The sequence below is a fragment of the Syzygium oleosum genome, unplaced genomic scaffold, assembly GCF_021117445.2.
Source record: "Syzygium oleosum isolate NSW1041296 unplaced genomic scaffold, Sole_v2.1 Sole_v2.07, whole genome shotgun sequence".
In the NCBI taxonomy this organism is placed as follows: Eukaryota; Viridiplantae; Streptophyta; class Magnoliopsida; order Myrtales; family Myrtaceae; genus Syzygium; species Syzygium oleosum.
The window spans coordinates 11,328,660-11,344,217 of record NW_026607491.1 but is presented as its reverse complement, the minus strand read 5'-3'; the positions used below and the strand labels follow the sequence as shown (position 1 = coordinate 11,344,217).

The 15,558-nt window shown below is 46.0% G+C and overlaps 2 protein-coding genes across 2 annotated transcripts; both read right to left on the bottom strand.

Moving 5' to 3' along the window:
• Positions 1 to 1,269: 1,269 nt before the first annotated feature.
• Positions 1,270 to 3,975, bottom strand: LOC115672944 (zinc finger CCCH domain-containing protein 29-like). Its single transcript, XM_030594947.2, has 2 exons — positions 3,714 to 3,975; positions 1,270 to 3,622 (listed from the first exon to the last, which is right to left on the bottom strand). Exons 1-2 carry the CDS (start codon positions 3,717 to 3,719, stop codon positions 1,634 to 1,636), a joined length of 1,995 nt encoding a protein of 664 aa, XP_030450807.1. The 5' UTR covers positions 3,720 to 3,975; the 3' UTR covers positions 1,270 to 1,633.
• Positions 3,976 to 8,442: 4,467 nt separating this feature from the next.
• Positions 8,443 to 13,945, bottom strand: LOC115671187 (protein SMAX1-LIKE 6). Its single transcript, XM_056313024.1, has 3 exons — positions 12,716 to 13,945; positions 10,858 to 11,101; positions 8,443 to 10,581 (listed from the first exon to the last, which is right to left on the bottom strand). The coding sequence occupies exons 1-3, from the start codon at positions 13,909 to 13,911 to the stop codon at positions 8,677 to 8,679; spliced, it is 3,345 nt and encodes a 1,114-aa protein (XP_056168999.1). The 5' UTR covers positions 13,912 to 13,945; the 3' UTR covers positions 8,443 to 8,676.
• Positions 13,946 to 15,558: the final 1,613 nt, after the last annotated feature.

Genomic DNA, 15,558 nt, shown 5'->3' with positions numbered 1-15,558 from the left:
TCGATTTTATTCAATTGGATCTTAAAATTTTTTTATATTTTAACAATCGAATTCATCCGATTAATTTTAATCGAAATTTACTGACGTGGATGCCGGTAACGTCACGTGGCACGATCAGCGCCCCGACGTGGACCCAATTTTTTTATATGTTTTTTTTTGGGGGGGGTTTTGGGTCCATTTTAGCTTTTGGACAGATGAATGATGATGACGGTGCCGGCTAAGATTCCACTTCGGTTTGCACCTGTGCATCCCTTACTGGTTCGTACATCCTCAAAAGAGATAAAAAGGGCCCCCCCGAAAAGAAAACCCAAAAAAAAAACAAAAAAAACTTTCAAAAAGTTGGAGAGGAGGAATCGGTCAAACGGACAGTCACCTCCCCCGCCCCCGTTTTGAAAATTCAACGCATGGGCGGCTCCTCCCCCAAAATTAAAATTTCCCCCGGTGGGCCCCGACATCATCATCGTCCGCCATCAGAAATTTTCCCACCCGCGTGCCCCGGGGGGGTGGGGGGGCCCCACGCGCGGGTCCTGAATTTCCGACCGTCCAGAATTTAATTTAATGACTCCGAGAAAGAAAAGAACAAAAGATGAGTGCGGGGGGGGAAAAATAGGGAAAACGAAGGAGATTCCGAAGCGGGAAGATCTCTTACGGGAAAGTTGCCAAGAATCGGGTACCTCGCGCGCGCCCTCCTTGTCTTTTAACCTCGTCCCACGTATTGCGACGTGGACTGTTCCTTCCCTTGCTCTTTTGATGTTCTTGGGTACGGTAAAGTGGGGGACGGGTTCCGATCGGCTGTCTCGAACCGGATCCCGACGCGACGTCGTCCCGAAACCCCCCCCCCTCCCTCGAGACAGGTCTCCCGAACCAGAGAGATGTTTCTGAACGAAGGTCCGGATCCCGTTTCCGATCATGCACTCGAGAGCTCGGAATCGGCTTTAATTGTGTATCACACGATCCACCGAATAGAACACTGCTCGACCCGAGAATGGTTCGATGGTAGAGTGCTCGAAATTATGATAATGGCACGTTGATGTTGTGTTCATTACCGTAGTAAGTACGTGCCTCTTGAGGTCCAATATCACGGGGAGCATTGATCAATAACGGTGATCAACTGGTACAGGTGAGTCATCAATCAACACGTACGTACAGAGGGAGCAGCAGAGAATCCAGCTTCGTCAATGAGCGAAATGAGAAGAGAGAGAGAGATACTTTCGAGAAGCGAGCCATCGTTTTTGTCCGATGGAAACGACTACGCAGCTCTGATGAGAATTTAGACCAGAAAACAGGAGAGTAACTTCATATATTTTGCCTGACGAAAAGAAACATCAACACCCACCACCCCAAACAGAGGATATGAAAAAAATTAAAACAATACATACTAACAAAAGAATTTTGCCTTCATCATCGTCTTTTAAGCCTTCAAAAGCATATCATCTAAGTTGGGCAAGAAACCAAATTCTCTTTCTTCCCCAAATTTTCCCCTGTCCAGCTAAGAGCTTGAATCTCAAACTCAACTGTTTCCTCCTTCCACCTGCTACTCCTAAGACCATGCTGTTTGTAAGAATATAAAGAATGTCAAACAAGTCATCTTAAAGCCATCAGGAGAGAGTTCGTGTGGTGCTCTTTGCTTTAATTATGCCACCATCTGCTCCTGTTCTATGTACATATACTGCGGATACCCTTCGGGCGGAGCCGCATCCTTCACCAGTGACCCGACCCACGACACATCCGGCTCATCAGCACCGGGAGGTGCCACATTGTTTGGGTTTGCCATACTGTTGTTTCTAAAGCCGAAGGAAGCGGACTTCCTAAGCTTGTTGAGCTCGTCTCCTTGAATACCCCAATCCAGCTTCCCATCGGGCGAGCCCCAGTCCGAAAGATTGGACATCCTAGGAGGAGAATTAGCAGCTGCTCCCATGAGTCCAGAACGTTGACCCACCGCTCCACGGTCAATGAAACTCTGGCTCCGCTTCGTCATAGCAGCGGACCGTGAATTCATGACTGCTGCAGCAACCGCACTGGATGAGTCGAACCCAAACGAAGAGGTCTTCCTCACAGGAGAGGACGACATGCCGCTAGACGGGTAGCTCGCACGGAGTTGATTCAAATTCGAAATCTGAAGCCCCGTGGGAGACTGCAATTGGGTAGGAGTCGATGCTTTCATCGACAGCCCATGCAAAGGAGACAAAAGAGAAGTCTCAAGAGATCCAAACACATCATCAAGGTTAGTGGGCCTCAGCTCTGGGGTTCTGCAAAATTCCTTGTTCCACAGAGAGGGTGACGAGAGACGAGAAATCTCTTCCATCAGTTGGTGCTGCTGAGAAGCTTGCTTTTCCAGCCCGAGCAATTCCAACTCCAGATCGAAGTCCCGCGCACTCAGAGCCGACTTCAGCCGGCTGCCAGGAAGCTGCAAGCTTGGTGGGGTCAGGTTAATTTTGCTCTGCCACAAGTTCATGCCCTTGGGAGAGGATGAGGCAGCCAAAGGCGACATGGGTGGTGTCGACGTAGCAGGCAAAGGCAAAGATGGTGAATTAAGAGATAAGGGGCTCAGGGTAGTCATGTCTAGGGCACTAGCCGAAAAGGACTTGGGCGAGGGCATAGCAGAACCCGTGGAAGCATACACGGGACGCAATTCTTCGGACTTGTGAGCAAAGAAGCAAACTTTGCGAGTGCAACCAGTTTCATCCTTGCACAGCCGGGTTCGGTATTGCGCTGGGTGAAGCCACGACTCGAAGACTCCATGAGCATACTCACAAGAATCGCCCTTCGGGCACGAACCCTTGCGAAACTCAGGACACGGGACACAGCTGTAAGGGTACTTTCGTGGGTCCCTCCTCCTCGCGTTCTCCCCAGGGTGCACGAACGGGCACTCGGTCCAGTCGTGGGAGTAAGCCCTTGAGCAAGGCTTCACCTTGAAAGCATACATCCGGAAATCATCGGTACTGTAGAACCCGTTGTTTATGTCAGGCAGAGAGACGTCAACGGGATACTCTTTCTTCTCGCTTCCAAAGGAGGGAAGCGAGACTAGCTTCTCTTCTCCTTCTATGTCAAAGGATTGATCACCTTCCACGACATAGTTATCGCCTCTCAGCAACGACTTGACAAACTTACTTCTGGAATTGCAGCGAGGCTTCACGGGAGGGGGAAGCACATCGATGGGCTTATTTCCATTGCCATCTCTGGAATTAATATCCGCTGACGCCTCGATCAAGAGCTTCACGATTTCGAGTGAAGAACTGGAGCCACCCGCGGCTGCACAGTGGAGGGCAGTCGCCTTGTCGGACCCACAGGACCTATTGACATCAACTCTAGCAGTCTCGATTATATATTTCAAGACCTTAGCGCTTCCAAACAAAGCAGAGATCATCAATGGAGTCCTCTCCTCAAAACCCATCTTCTTCGAGCCGATTCTCCTACCATACCAAAAGCTGGCCTCATCAACGTCACAGCCCTTCTCTTCCACTTCACTTTTGAACAAGGAAAGATCGTCCGAGGCCGCCAGTTCGAGCAAGGCAGAGCATTTACGGGGAGCTTCGCCATCCTTCTTGCAGAATTCGCCCTCCATGACGAAACTCGAGGGGAAAAGTTTACTCTTCGAAGAACCGTTGCACATAATCGACTCCTGCATAATTATGACCACAGGATATTTAATGAACTCCCCAAATCATCCTTCACCAAGATCAGTACACGCAAGCACGGCATCGGTAACTTACCCACATAGGAAGATGAGCTAACTCTAATTTCGTACGCTCCCAAACAAAGAAACGAAACCTAAAGGGCAAACCAAATATGACCAAGAATGCCGCAGAAATGCCTCGCGACACCTTAATTTCTCAACCAAGAAACGGAAAAGTCGACGATATCAGAAGCGGAGCAGCAAATATTAAACTCCCTTAAGAAGAGTCAATCTCATCCGAAACAAAGACCCAGTCCAACAACGACACCACACAACCCGTCGACGTTCCTTACACGAGAAGGAACGGCCAAGAAACCCCCGCGGGGGAGGAGGAGGAACAACGAGTAGTCCCAACAAGCAAAACCCAACAGAACAAGATTCAAACTTTAAACACCCGCAAACAAACAAACAAACAAAAAGCCCCCATCAAATTTCCTCGCTAACCCATCAACTAGAAAAAACACACACACACCCTGAATCCGCCCAATAACAGACGCCCCGGAGCCAAAGTCAACACACCATCACCGACTCGAAGAGACCAAAGAATCAAGGGGGAGGGAGGGAGGGAGGAGGGAGTACCTTTATGAGGGAACCGGGCAGGAGAGAGAGAGAGAGAGGGGCAGAAGCAGATTCGAGCTTAAGCTCCAAAGGGGGGGAGACCTCGAGCGAGGAAGTAAAGAGAGGAGTGAGGTGAATCGGAATGATGCAAAGTCGAGGTTTTTATGTAAGTCCCGTGGGGAGGAAAAGAAAGAGAGAGAGAGAGAGAGGAAGAAGAAGAGAAGACGGGGCGGAAAGGGAGGAAGGGAGGAAGGAAGGTGCGACTTTTCTTCTTCGATCCACTGGGGGGAAGGGGGAGGGCTCGTCGAAGTCAACAAAGCTTCAGAGGTTGGGGGGGGGGGGGGGGAAGGCTCTTTCATTTCCTTTTGCGGGAAATGAAACTCCAGATGAAATGGAAATGGAAATTCAAATGCGGGGATTGAATAATTCCGGGGAGGAGGGGGGCCCCACGCGCGCTTCCCCCGCATTACGTTGATATCCAACCGCCCCAACGGGTAGTCCGTCCCCCCCCAGCAAAACGCTGCGGAGGGAGGGTTGTGAATTTTCCCTTCCGGTCATTTCACTCTAATTTTTTTTTAATTAATATTCCAATTTGGGTTAAACTCCGATTCGAAAATCCTCGCGGAAAGAAAATCGAACATTGCTTTGCTTTTCAGCGCCGTACGTAATGACGTCCGGCAGCCGTTAAAATTTGCGATGGAGGCGAATTGTGCCGTAACAAATGTTTTGGCTCCTTTTTTCGAACACGTGATCGGAAACTCCAGAGTGTCAAGGGTGGCAAGGCGCGCACGGAATTTAAGTCGATGAAGACAAAGCGAGTTCAGTCACGGGCACGGTATGGGTCATGCTTAAGTTTTTCTATAGGGAAAAACGACTCACGAGCAAATTTCAATGTAAATGCAAAAGACGGTTCCTGTCGATCGGTCATGGCTTTCACAATGAAAGTTGATGTGTTACAAATTGATTTTGTACATATATGGTTTACGTAAAAAGTCAATAGATGATATAAGAAGCAATAATATCGATATATAAATATAGAAGCCAGCTCTTTTCAATCAACACCTCTTATATAGGTAAGAAGATCTTGTTAGAATTATTTAAATGTCAAAACCATGTCTTCATTCAACAGTTTCTAAGCTTTTGGAACCGTCGGGATTTTATCAGACCATTACCGACTGTTCTGAAAAAGCTTAAACTGTCGACGGCAGTCCCACGAAAATCTCTCAGATCTCGTCGCCGTACAAATTCGGGCCCCGAGGTAAAAACGGCGGAATTCTCGATTTCGAAACCAGATGGGAGGGTGGAAATAATCTCCAAATTTGCCATGATCAACAATCAAGCGGTGCTCTCCTATACATCACACTATTTATCCTGGACAATAGAAAGAGTAATAATAATAAGGTAAAGAGAACTCGTATTAAAAAAAGGAAGGAAAATGAGGAGGTGGGGGAAAGTGCACGCGCGATGGGCGCGAGTGGGGGGGGAAGAGGGAGAAGGGGAGGGAGATAGAGACAGAGAGACAGAGAAAGCCAGTGGGAGTTTGGGTTGGGAGGGTGACGGAAAGAGAGTGTAAAGCTGTCATGCTCCATGCGCGTTTCTTTCCCCCCCATTTCCTTTTTCAATTTATATATATATATATATATATTATATACGTATCATTTCAAATTTACTCCCCTTTTTTTTCCATTTTCTTTTTTCTTTACAAAAAGAAAATATATATATATGTAAATATGTGTATAGGTGGGAGACAGAATGCGCCTTGCGTCATCCTTCCACTGTGGAAAGTAAGTTCGAATTGAACCTTCCCCCACCCCACCACCTCATCCTCTTCCCTTTGGAATTCTCTCCTCGACTTTTTTGGTCATCAAAAAAATCTTTCCAGCCCGCTGCTCCACCGTGCGATGGCATTAGGGGGGTGATCGATTCCTAGTTCGGTTACTTATTGCACGGAACTCACGATAGATGTTGTAATTTGTGTTCACATCAAATTTTATTATTGCTTATAGCTGCCGAGTATGCACCTCTTCCCTTATTTGTAATCAGTCCGGAAGTTCTGTCATTTCGTAGTAATCTGTTCTGGTGGAGAATAGTTCCCTGGACAAGGGAACGCTGTTTTTGCCTCTTGCTCTTTGGAAATGAAAATATGGTTATATATCCCAAGTGACCGTCCACGAATGGCAGAATCTTTTTCCAAAAAAAAAAGAAAAATACAAATGATGAGGATCTAATACGAACCTCGACGCTTGACGGGCGATAAAGGTAAGGTAAGGGACGGAACCAATGCTGTGTGGAAAGATGCATGGAGGAAACCTCTTCTCGGTCGAAAGCCCTGCAAAGACCTAAGAGGATACCGCGGCTTCCTTGTAACGGTGGAAAGAGGAAACGCTAAGCGAAAAAGGTGTTGATTGCTTAATGAGTTATGGCCACTAGTCATTCGGAGTTAAATTTTTCTGTGTAACTAGTGAAGACGATGTAACTTTTGGAAAGTTTCGGAGGAGGAGGACTGAAGTTTAATTAGGGTTTCACTTTACTTAATTTCTTGAAGAAATTACAAAAAATTAAAAAAATATATATAGTTGATTTTGTCCTGTCGATCCAGTTCTCTATTAGAACCGGGATTTGGATCGGCACTACTGGGAACCGGACCCAACCGACCGATTTAGTCGTTTCGTTTTGCTCACCCTTAAATTGCATCATCAAAACCCACACTTACTCCCCTTAGAACTTATGATGTAGAACAATTGACATGTAATTATCTTGACAAACGTGATCGCTAGAAACCGACGCGATTTGGCCGTGACTGATGCCGAAGCATTCTTCGAAGACGTCGAAAGCCATTAATGATCTCTTATATTTTCGAGAGTAGTTGAATGATTTTAGATTTCCAGAATCTTTATTAATTGTGATTTGTCTTCTAGGAATTTATTAAGATCTCTATTTTCCAAACTTGGATGGTTGTTCCTTATTCGCCTATAAAATGATACTACGATGAAAGAGATCGACATGACTATCAATTGAATTTTAGAATTACTTTGGAAAGCTTTTTTCCAGTTATAACTTACCCTGCGTCAACTTGCAACAAGATTTGATTTCGAAGAGCACATTGGTAGAGGCTCCCTGGAGTGGCGAGGACGAAGATTTCCCGCGGATCAAACGCGATAGAAACGAAGCGAAATTTAGGATCCATTTGCTCAAATGAAAACCGTTTCCCGAGAAAATCGTTTCCGACTTTTCGATCATTAGATGGCGGAAAACTAATCGACATATGAAAAACGATTTCCATAGACTGAAAGCAACACGTTTACATTGGAGGAAAGCAACTTTCTATTTCCAGCGAAAAAGAAATCACGTCCCTAAACTACCGAATAAGTAGAAAGCTAACCGTTTTCCCTGAAAATTATTTATTTTCAATGAGACAAACACACCCTCTAAGAACAATTGATTACAGATCCGTCTACCGGTCCATTTTCTACGGAGATTCGCACCGAGTTTACAATAAGTTACCGATACGAAGGCGACGCCGAGATAAAATATTTTCCGTTCTAGGCGAATCGAGGCATTCGTTTTGTAACAACTATGTCTCTCACCCGTCTTATTGCCTAACGTTGAATGGATGGCCAGAAAATGGTTGGTGGGAAACGTGGACAACTGGAGATTTGAATCCACAGATCCAATCACGAGTTGGGCAAAACCCGATTTAATCGGACCGAGCCGGTCCAACTCGGGTCGCTCAAAGGACTAATTTAGGTAGCCCATCACACTCGGGCCGAAATGAACGTGAAAGGTTCGAGTTAGGTGGGGCTTCGTCTAAGCCGAATTTCTCCAGTTCATTTCGGTATTTTTGCTAGAGTTCGCAAATTACGCATATTAATTCACATCCCCACTATCAATTGATCACAATAACCGATTTCGAGGTCGAAATCGCACACGTTTTGTAGGCGGAAATGATCGAAATTCACATCGTCGAACAGCCCGCGTATCTCTCTCACCTCCCGGAATCAAACTTAGCGAGACGATAGAGGAGCATTTTCTTCCCGCTCGCTGGAGAAGGTTCAGATTTGCAAAAGGGACCCCGCAAACTTCGAGTTCATCCGTTGATCACATTTCACGGTTTTCATATAAGTTTTGCAGCAGATTTTGCAATCATCGTGGGTATAATTTTAGTTGATCAATGGAAGCATCAGTTATGGAAAAGTGATACAGTTAAATGATACAGACTAAGACCAACTGATTTGAGTAAGCAGAACCATACACAAGCCCCTTTGACGGCAGATTATACATCACAAATACACAAAAACCATAACCTGAAAAAGGACCCCTCCTCCTCCTAAAACTATGGGATTGAACAGGCCAAACAAAGCTTCCCCCCCCCTATTGCACTATGTACGTTATACGCTACTGACATCAGTCTAATTCAAAAGAGAATGCGCTAATCTATCGCCTCAGTCGATGATGAGTTTCGAGGGAAGCCCGGTTTGGGTCTCTTGCTCTTCCGACAAAAAGTCGTCGCAGACTACAAGTTTCACGATGGAACGAGAGGTGAGCTTGTGCCGCCTCTGGACTTCTGCAAAATCCCTGCTCAGGGTTTGCTTCACCCAATCCACCGCCGTTCTTTCGCTCTCTGATAAGTAAGTGGCCGACATTAATTGATCCATGACTTTCGAGTCGATTTCCATCCGGCATTCGGAGCTCACAGCCTTGCAGAAGCTCTCTTTGATCTCTTTGAGTACTTTCTGAGCAAGAGAATCGAAGTCGTACGGTTTAAAGACCACCGTCCCGTCCATCTGGTCCATGAAATCTAGCAACCACGCTTTGGAGTTATCATTCATCACATCAACGTCGGTGCTTTTATCATCGGCGTCTACCACTTCATTGCCTTCTGCTGGGAGATTCAAATCGAGATGTCTACTTGATGTCTTGTTAGCTCGCTTGACCACCTGTAAATTCTCGCGCAATACTACATTTCCATTTGAACCAGCGAGCTTTCTTTTGTTCACTTGTAGATGGTTGGTGCTGCTTATTCCTGATGTATTTGACACAAGAAGGTGATTATCAATCGCGTCGTCTCCAAGAGCATCCTCAACCAATATCTTCATTCGACAGCCCTTAGCTCCCAGTACTCTCTCTTCCACAGATTTAGCAGATTCTTCCCCAGAATGTAGAACTCCGTTGACCTTAGTGAAAGTTGAAGTTGCCAAAAACACTGCATTTTTTATACTGATTTCTCTTCCGTGTGAGTCTGAAAATTTACCCGTCCAACGGGCCTGGGACAAGCTACTCTGAACCTGTTCATCAGCCTTGTCCACATTTTCAAGCAAGACAACAGACCAGGGTTTCCTCCTCATCTCCCCAGCAATGATATCAACAACAGTTTTTCCACGGTATTTCACATCATACTGATTCATTTCTTGATTTAAGATTCTGTCCACGTAGCCATTTTCGTGTTGAGCATTTAGGTCCACAAAGATGAGATGTTCCTTGCTTCCATATAGTACCTCAGAGAGAGCAACGGCAGTTCTCCTCTTAGCAATTTTATCAAGACCAAGAAAAGTGAACCACATGTCCCCTCTAGAACTGGCTCTCGACCGATCATTGTTTCTTGATTGGCATAGAGGAATTTTTTCGCTGATGACATTTATCGCCTCGACTTGCCTTCCAATCTTCTGCATGAGAGCTCCAGAAAGCGCCTTGAAATCTCTCTGATGAAGTGGATAGCAGGTGTCAGGATAAGAGCTGGACGAAGATTCCGCTAAAGTTTTGCAAGTGCTTCCTCTGAATAGATCACCGCTAGTCGGTATTGTACAGTGACTGGGGTGTGCATGCTGCTTCGATTCCTTATCATCCGGGGGAGAGCAAATTCCCAAGCCTAAACTCATCGCCACAGAAGTCACAGAAGCAGGAGATGTTCGGATTTCATCATCGACGACTGAGTTGGACCCACTGAATTTGGGGGACGCAGCAACACCCGAGTCCCCCTTACCTTCCACTATTGAAGGGTTCTCCCACAACTTGGACAGGAAACTCTCCTTATTAGTCTTGGGAACTGGAGGAAGGTGGATGCCGTAATGTGAAGTCATCATCTTACGGGATTCCGTGGACATGCATGAACTGACACTCTTGCATCCGGTCTCTCGTGGACATGAATCTGTTTTCAATTTGAGGCTTTGATTATCAGTGGTCTCCCTTCTCTCCTCAGCAGACTGGAAACCCACGACACTTTGAACTTCAGAACCCACCCGATAGACATTTTGAAGCGGTTGATTTTTAGGAGAATGCCGGGAACTTTCATCTGATTCGTTTTGCAATTCAGCATCCACTGAGCTCCGCACGGGGCCATCATCCTTCCCCTGCAGAAAAAATAAAGATACAATATGGCCATCAAAACAGATAAAAAGAACGGTTTCACTGGATTGGCCATCCTGAAGATCTACAATCGAGACAGAAGCTTCAAAAACTTCAAGTGCACCTTCAGTTCTCTAGGCGAAAAAAATTGCTTAAACTGGAACAACTTGTCATAGGCCATAGGCAGGAAAAAATAATGTTTTAAAAGTTCGATACAGACCCAAGATATTCCAGCGAAGATGTCATGCAAAAGGGACACAGAGAGAGGAAGCTATACACACCTTCACGTCAGTTCCCTTTATGCCAAGCTCAGTCATCTGCAACCATGAAGGCAGACTATTCTGATACCGATCTGCCACCGAAGCAGCACATCCTGCTTTTCTAGCAGCTACATTGTCTTGTTCACACTTGTCGTCGTATAGATGACAGGGCGTTCCATACTGGTATGACATGCTCATCACAGGACTATTGATGTCTGAGGATGTCGAGAAGAATCCCCCAAAAGGAACAAATGATTCCATCAAGCTGAGTCAAATCCAAGTTAGAAACTAGTCAAGATTAGCGTAACTACTTCAAAGTCATATAATCAAGAAAATGCATATTTTTCACAACAAGGGCTAAACATCTATTTGATTAAGGGCAATGGAGGAACTTACCAAGTGACTGTAAAAGTAAGGAAACTGTATCACAATTTTAGTTTCTCTAGTCAGAGGTACAATAATGGCTCGCATGGTATCGAAGTTAAAAGTCCCATTCCTCTGTAGTGTCTTTGAATCTCTTACTTCAGCGTGCTGATACTTTTACATGTTTTGGATAACTTAGCAGAAATAATTACTTCTTCCGGCCTTTTGATTAACTTTCTTTAAAACCAAATCATTCGGAGGTTGACTGGTCAATTCTCAGCAGTTTTGAACAAATTTGTCTCTATAACATAGTTTTAATAGACTATGGATTAAATTCTTATGAAGCACTAAGTTAAATCCATAAGATCTTCATACTCTGCTTACACAAGACGTGACCCGAAAGGAAAGGTCTCAGACCTTTTCCACTAGAAAAACGATGAAATAAGACATAACATCCCAAGAAGCCCAATAGTTCTGCTCTGGGTGGCAAGGTTTTGCTTTGTCTTTTACCTTGGCCATTTCCAACAGAGGAAGTCATAGCAGATGATATTTGTCTACAAGTCACTTCATATTACAATTCGACAAAATATTAGTCTGGGCTTATATCTTGCAAATCAGATCATCTAGCAGAAGCACCCATTTTTCCTGACAGTAATCAGGCAAATTCAACCCCCTAAAAGAAAATCGTTGTGTTGTTTAAGCATGTGTCTCTGCAGCAAGGAGTAAAACAATAGCCTAAAAAAACCAAAACCACCTTGCCTAGAGAGTTTCTTATACCTTTGTCCAAAGTTCCAAATTAACAGTATCACTTCAACTGAAGGTGATGGACAAGATGATGAAAAGTTCAGAAATTTTTGCAAACAGCAGTCGCGTAATCAAAATAATGCGTGAGTTTGCTGGATTTAGTTCCTGGACTCTTTCCCAGAAAAACTAAAAAGTACTCTGACCAGCAACTCGGCAGAATTCTAGATCCAAGCAACGCCTTAGCTGCATATTTTAAGGTACACTTGAATCTTTGAACCATAAGCCTAAAAGACTATGCATGCAATTGATATCCATAAGACGACAAGGATAGATCAACAAGTCATCTAAGCACCATGGACAAAAGTATCTATGTTCATTTAAATAAAGCATATCAAACTCAACTTATGAAAGCCTCTTCCTTCCTCAGCATTTAAATAATTTACCGAACTTCCCACCAGTCCATCTCAGAACACGTTATCACAAAAATTATGTGACCGTGATCGTAAAAGCACAAAGAGACACACACAGATACTACACACATGCACATGCTCAGGACCCTGCCTTTTCATATGAAAAAAAGATCAAGTAGAGGCCTCAGCCATAGAAACAGGATTCTTCAATCAAGACAAGATCAAAAACCAATGCTAACAACCTTACCAAAAAAAAAAAAAAAACCAATGCTAACATGTAAATCTCGATTTTTAAGCATCCCTGTTTCCGCAGATATATCAATCACTAGATAGCACAAGCAAGACAATCCACCGCCACTTACCTTGACCTTGGGCAAGATTCAGGCACCGACGGCCGCAGCGTCGTGATCGGCAGAATCTGCAAATCCCATTCCTTCTCAGCAGCTGGGAACTTACTCAAGAACTTCAAGTATGTGTCGTAGGTTGCTGCCGCCCCGATCAACCAGACCTTCCCCTTGTTCACCTCCAACAACCTCGTCAACCTTTCCACGACGTAGCTCACGGCTTCGCCGCACGCCCCATCCCCAGTCAATGTCCTTAAATCACCAAAACTCACCACCACACCGCTCCCCAGACGCTGCCTTATCACACCACCCACCTCCTCGAACCTCACATCCACACACCCTTTATCGAAACATTCTCCCACGAACTTGGGAACATCATTCTCGATGTCAACCATGCTCAGCCCAGAAATCTCCTTAGGCAGAGACGACCCATCTTTCCTCTTATCGAGACTCTCCACGAAGCTCCTGAGCGCGTCGTAAGCGCACACGCCCACGAGCAGGGGATTCCTTCCCTTGCTACTCACCATGACCTCCCCAATCCTCCGGACATTCTCGTCCCCGTCCGAGAACCCGGGGAACACCGAGAACGGGAAGTTGAACCCGGGTCGGCCCGAAGCGGAGCCGGGGCCCGAACTCTCGCTCAGGTTACACAGGAACAGAGGCGGCGGGGCCCTGGATCGAGGGTACCTGAAGAGGTGAGGCAAGGGGCGGACGATGGCCAGCTTTATCTCGGAGCTCCGGAAACCCGCCTCCCCGAAGACCCGGCTCACGACCGGGTCGTCGAGGATCGAGAGCATCAGGTGCTGGAGCTCGACCTTGACGGCGTTCATGGAGGACTGGTTCGAGAGCTGGTGGTAGAGGTGGAAGTTCTCGGGCTGGCGGCGCTGGTTGGCCTGGGACCGCTTAATGGCGGCCATGAGCGAGTTCGACACGGGCGGGTCGTCGCTGGGCTGGCCGGACGGCACCCGGTCGAGCGACACGCTGAGGCAGAGCTCCAGGGCCTTGAACTGGAGGCGCGGGGAGTAGGCGGAGTTGCGGGCGCGGGCGCAGGCCTCCCGCAGCGCCGACGACGGGAGGGCGAGGAGGGCCGACACGGCGTGGAGCGACGTCGTCTGCGCGTGGCCGCGGCGGCGCGCGACGCCCACGGCCTCGTCCAGCGCGTGGGCCGCCTCGGGGGTCAAGCATTGCCTGGCCGCGCCGACCGGCGTAGGCATCGCCGGCGACCGAGGGGGGGGGCGGGGGAAAAAAAAAAAATATCAGGAAAAAAAAGGGGGAAATTTATACAAAAAAGAAATTTATGATCGGGGAAACTATATACAAAAAAAAAGAAAAAAACGTGGGAAAGGGATGATATGGGGAATTGTAGGTATATAATAATCGAGCCCGAAAAATCCAAAAAAAAATTCTTTGGCTTTTTCTTCTTCTTCCTTTTTTTTTTTGGGCCGGCGGAGGAGAGAGTTTTGGGTTCGCGTTTTTATAAAAAAAGAAAAAAAAGAAAGAATAGGAAGGAAAAGGGAAAGGGGAAATTTGGGCATAAATGTGTGTTTGCTCGGGGGCGGGTATTAATTATTTATTTAGGAAGGGGGGGAGGGGGAGAGGAGGGGAGGAGGAAGGAGATGGCTTTTTGGTGATGGTTGAGTGGAGGGCGATGGTGTGGGGGCGGGGCCCGGCTCCCGGCCCCCCGCCCCCACGTCGGATGTTCAGGCACCGTGGAGAAGGAAATGATACGTGCTGTGACCGACCAATCGTAAGAATTGAAAAAAAAAAAAAAAGTTACCCGGGGGGGGGTTTTGGAAATTCATTCGATGGTAGGAATTGATCGAGATGTATGCCGCATGATAAATCGATCGGTCCCTTTTCGAGGAGAGGAAGGGGGAAAAAGTATGCATTCGCATGTGATGTGCAGGGAAATTCTACTTATTTGAGTATCCGATGAAATTCTTCGGACGTCGCTTTCTTTATCGGAAGTTTATTATATTGGGAGCACGATTCGTTCGTGGAGTTATCGGCTTATTTAAATAGCCAAGGAGTTAGGTTACGTCGCTTTTTATAAGCAAGTGTCTATAAAAGAGGTTCTTGTCATCCCTAATGTTATTCGTCCGTTTAGTGACCCGACATCATAAAATGATGGGGAGAATGATACAAATAGTCCATGAATTTTGGTCCAATTTGTTAGCCGTAAGCTTTTAATTTGTTCAATGTAGTCCCTAAGCTTTCAATTTGTTTAATGAGGTCCATGGACTTTTGGTACATGTTCAACTTAGTTCCTGCACTGCATGAAAATATTCAACCCGAACTTGACTTAATGGAAGGACAACGTTGAAAAATAACGTTGAACATTTCCATATAGTTCGAGGACTAAATTGAACATGCACCAAAAGTCCAAGGACCACATTGATATCGGGCCAAAGTTCATGGATCACACTGAACAAATTAAAAGCCCACGAATCATATCGCGCGCTGGATCAGAGTTCGGAGACCACCCGTGTTACTATCCCTAAATGATAAAAAAGCAAGCCGACGAGATATCGACGGCGTAAATCAATCTAGAACCGATTTGTCAGTCCGAGAATCTCCGATCTATCTTCCTATCGGTATTACGACTTTCTTGTTCACGAGACCGCTCGAATCGATCGACCGTTCGGAATCGCTTTATTACATCCCCGACGGAATCTCGTTAAATTCAATCGACGAAAACTTCCATCTTTTTTTTTACTCCCAGGCAGTAAATATTATCATCATAAAACCATGCTTTCACTTTTTATATAATAATTTAATTAAAACAGATTTTTTTTTGGGGGGGGGGGGGGAGAAAGAACGGGTGGTGAGTAGAGAGTATAGATTCTACTATATCTCAAAGA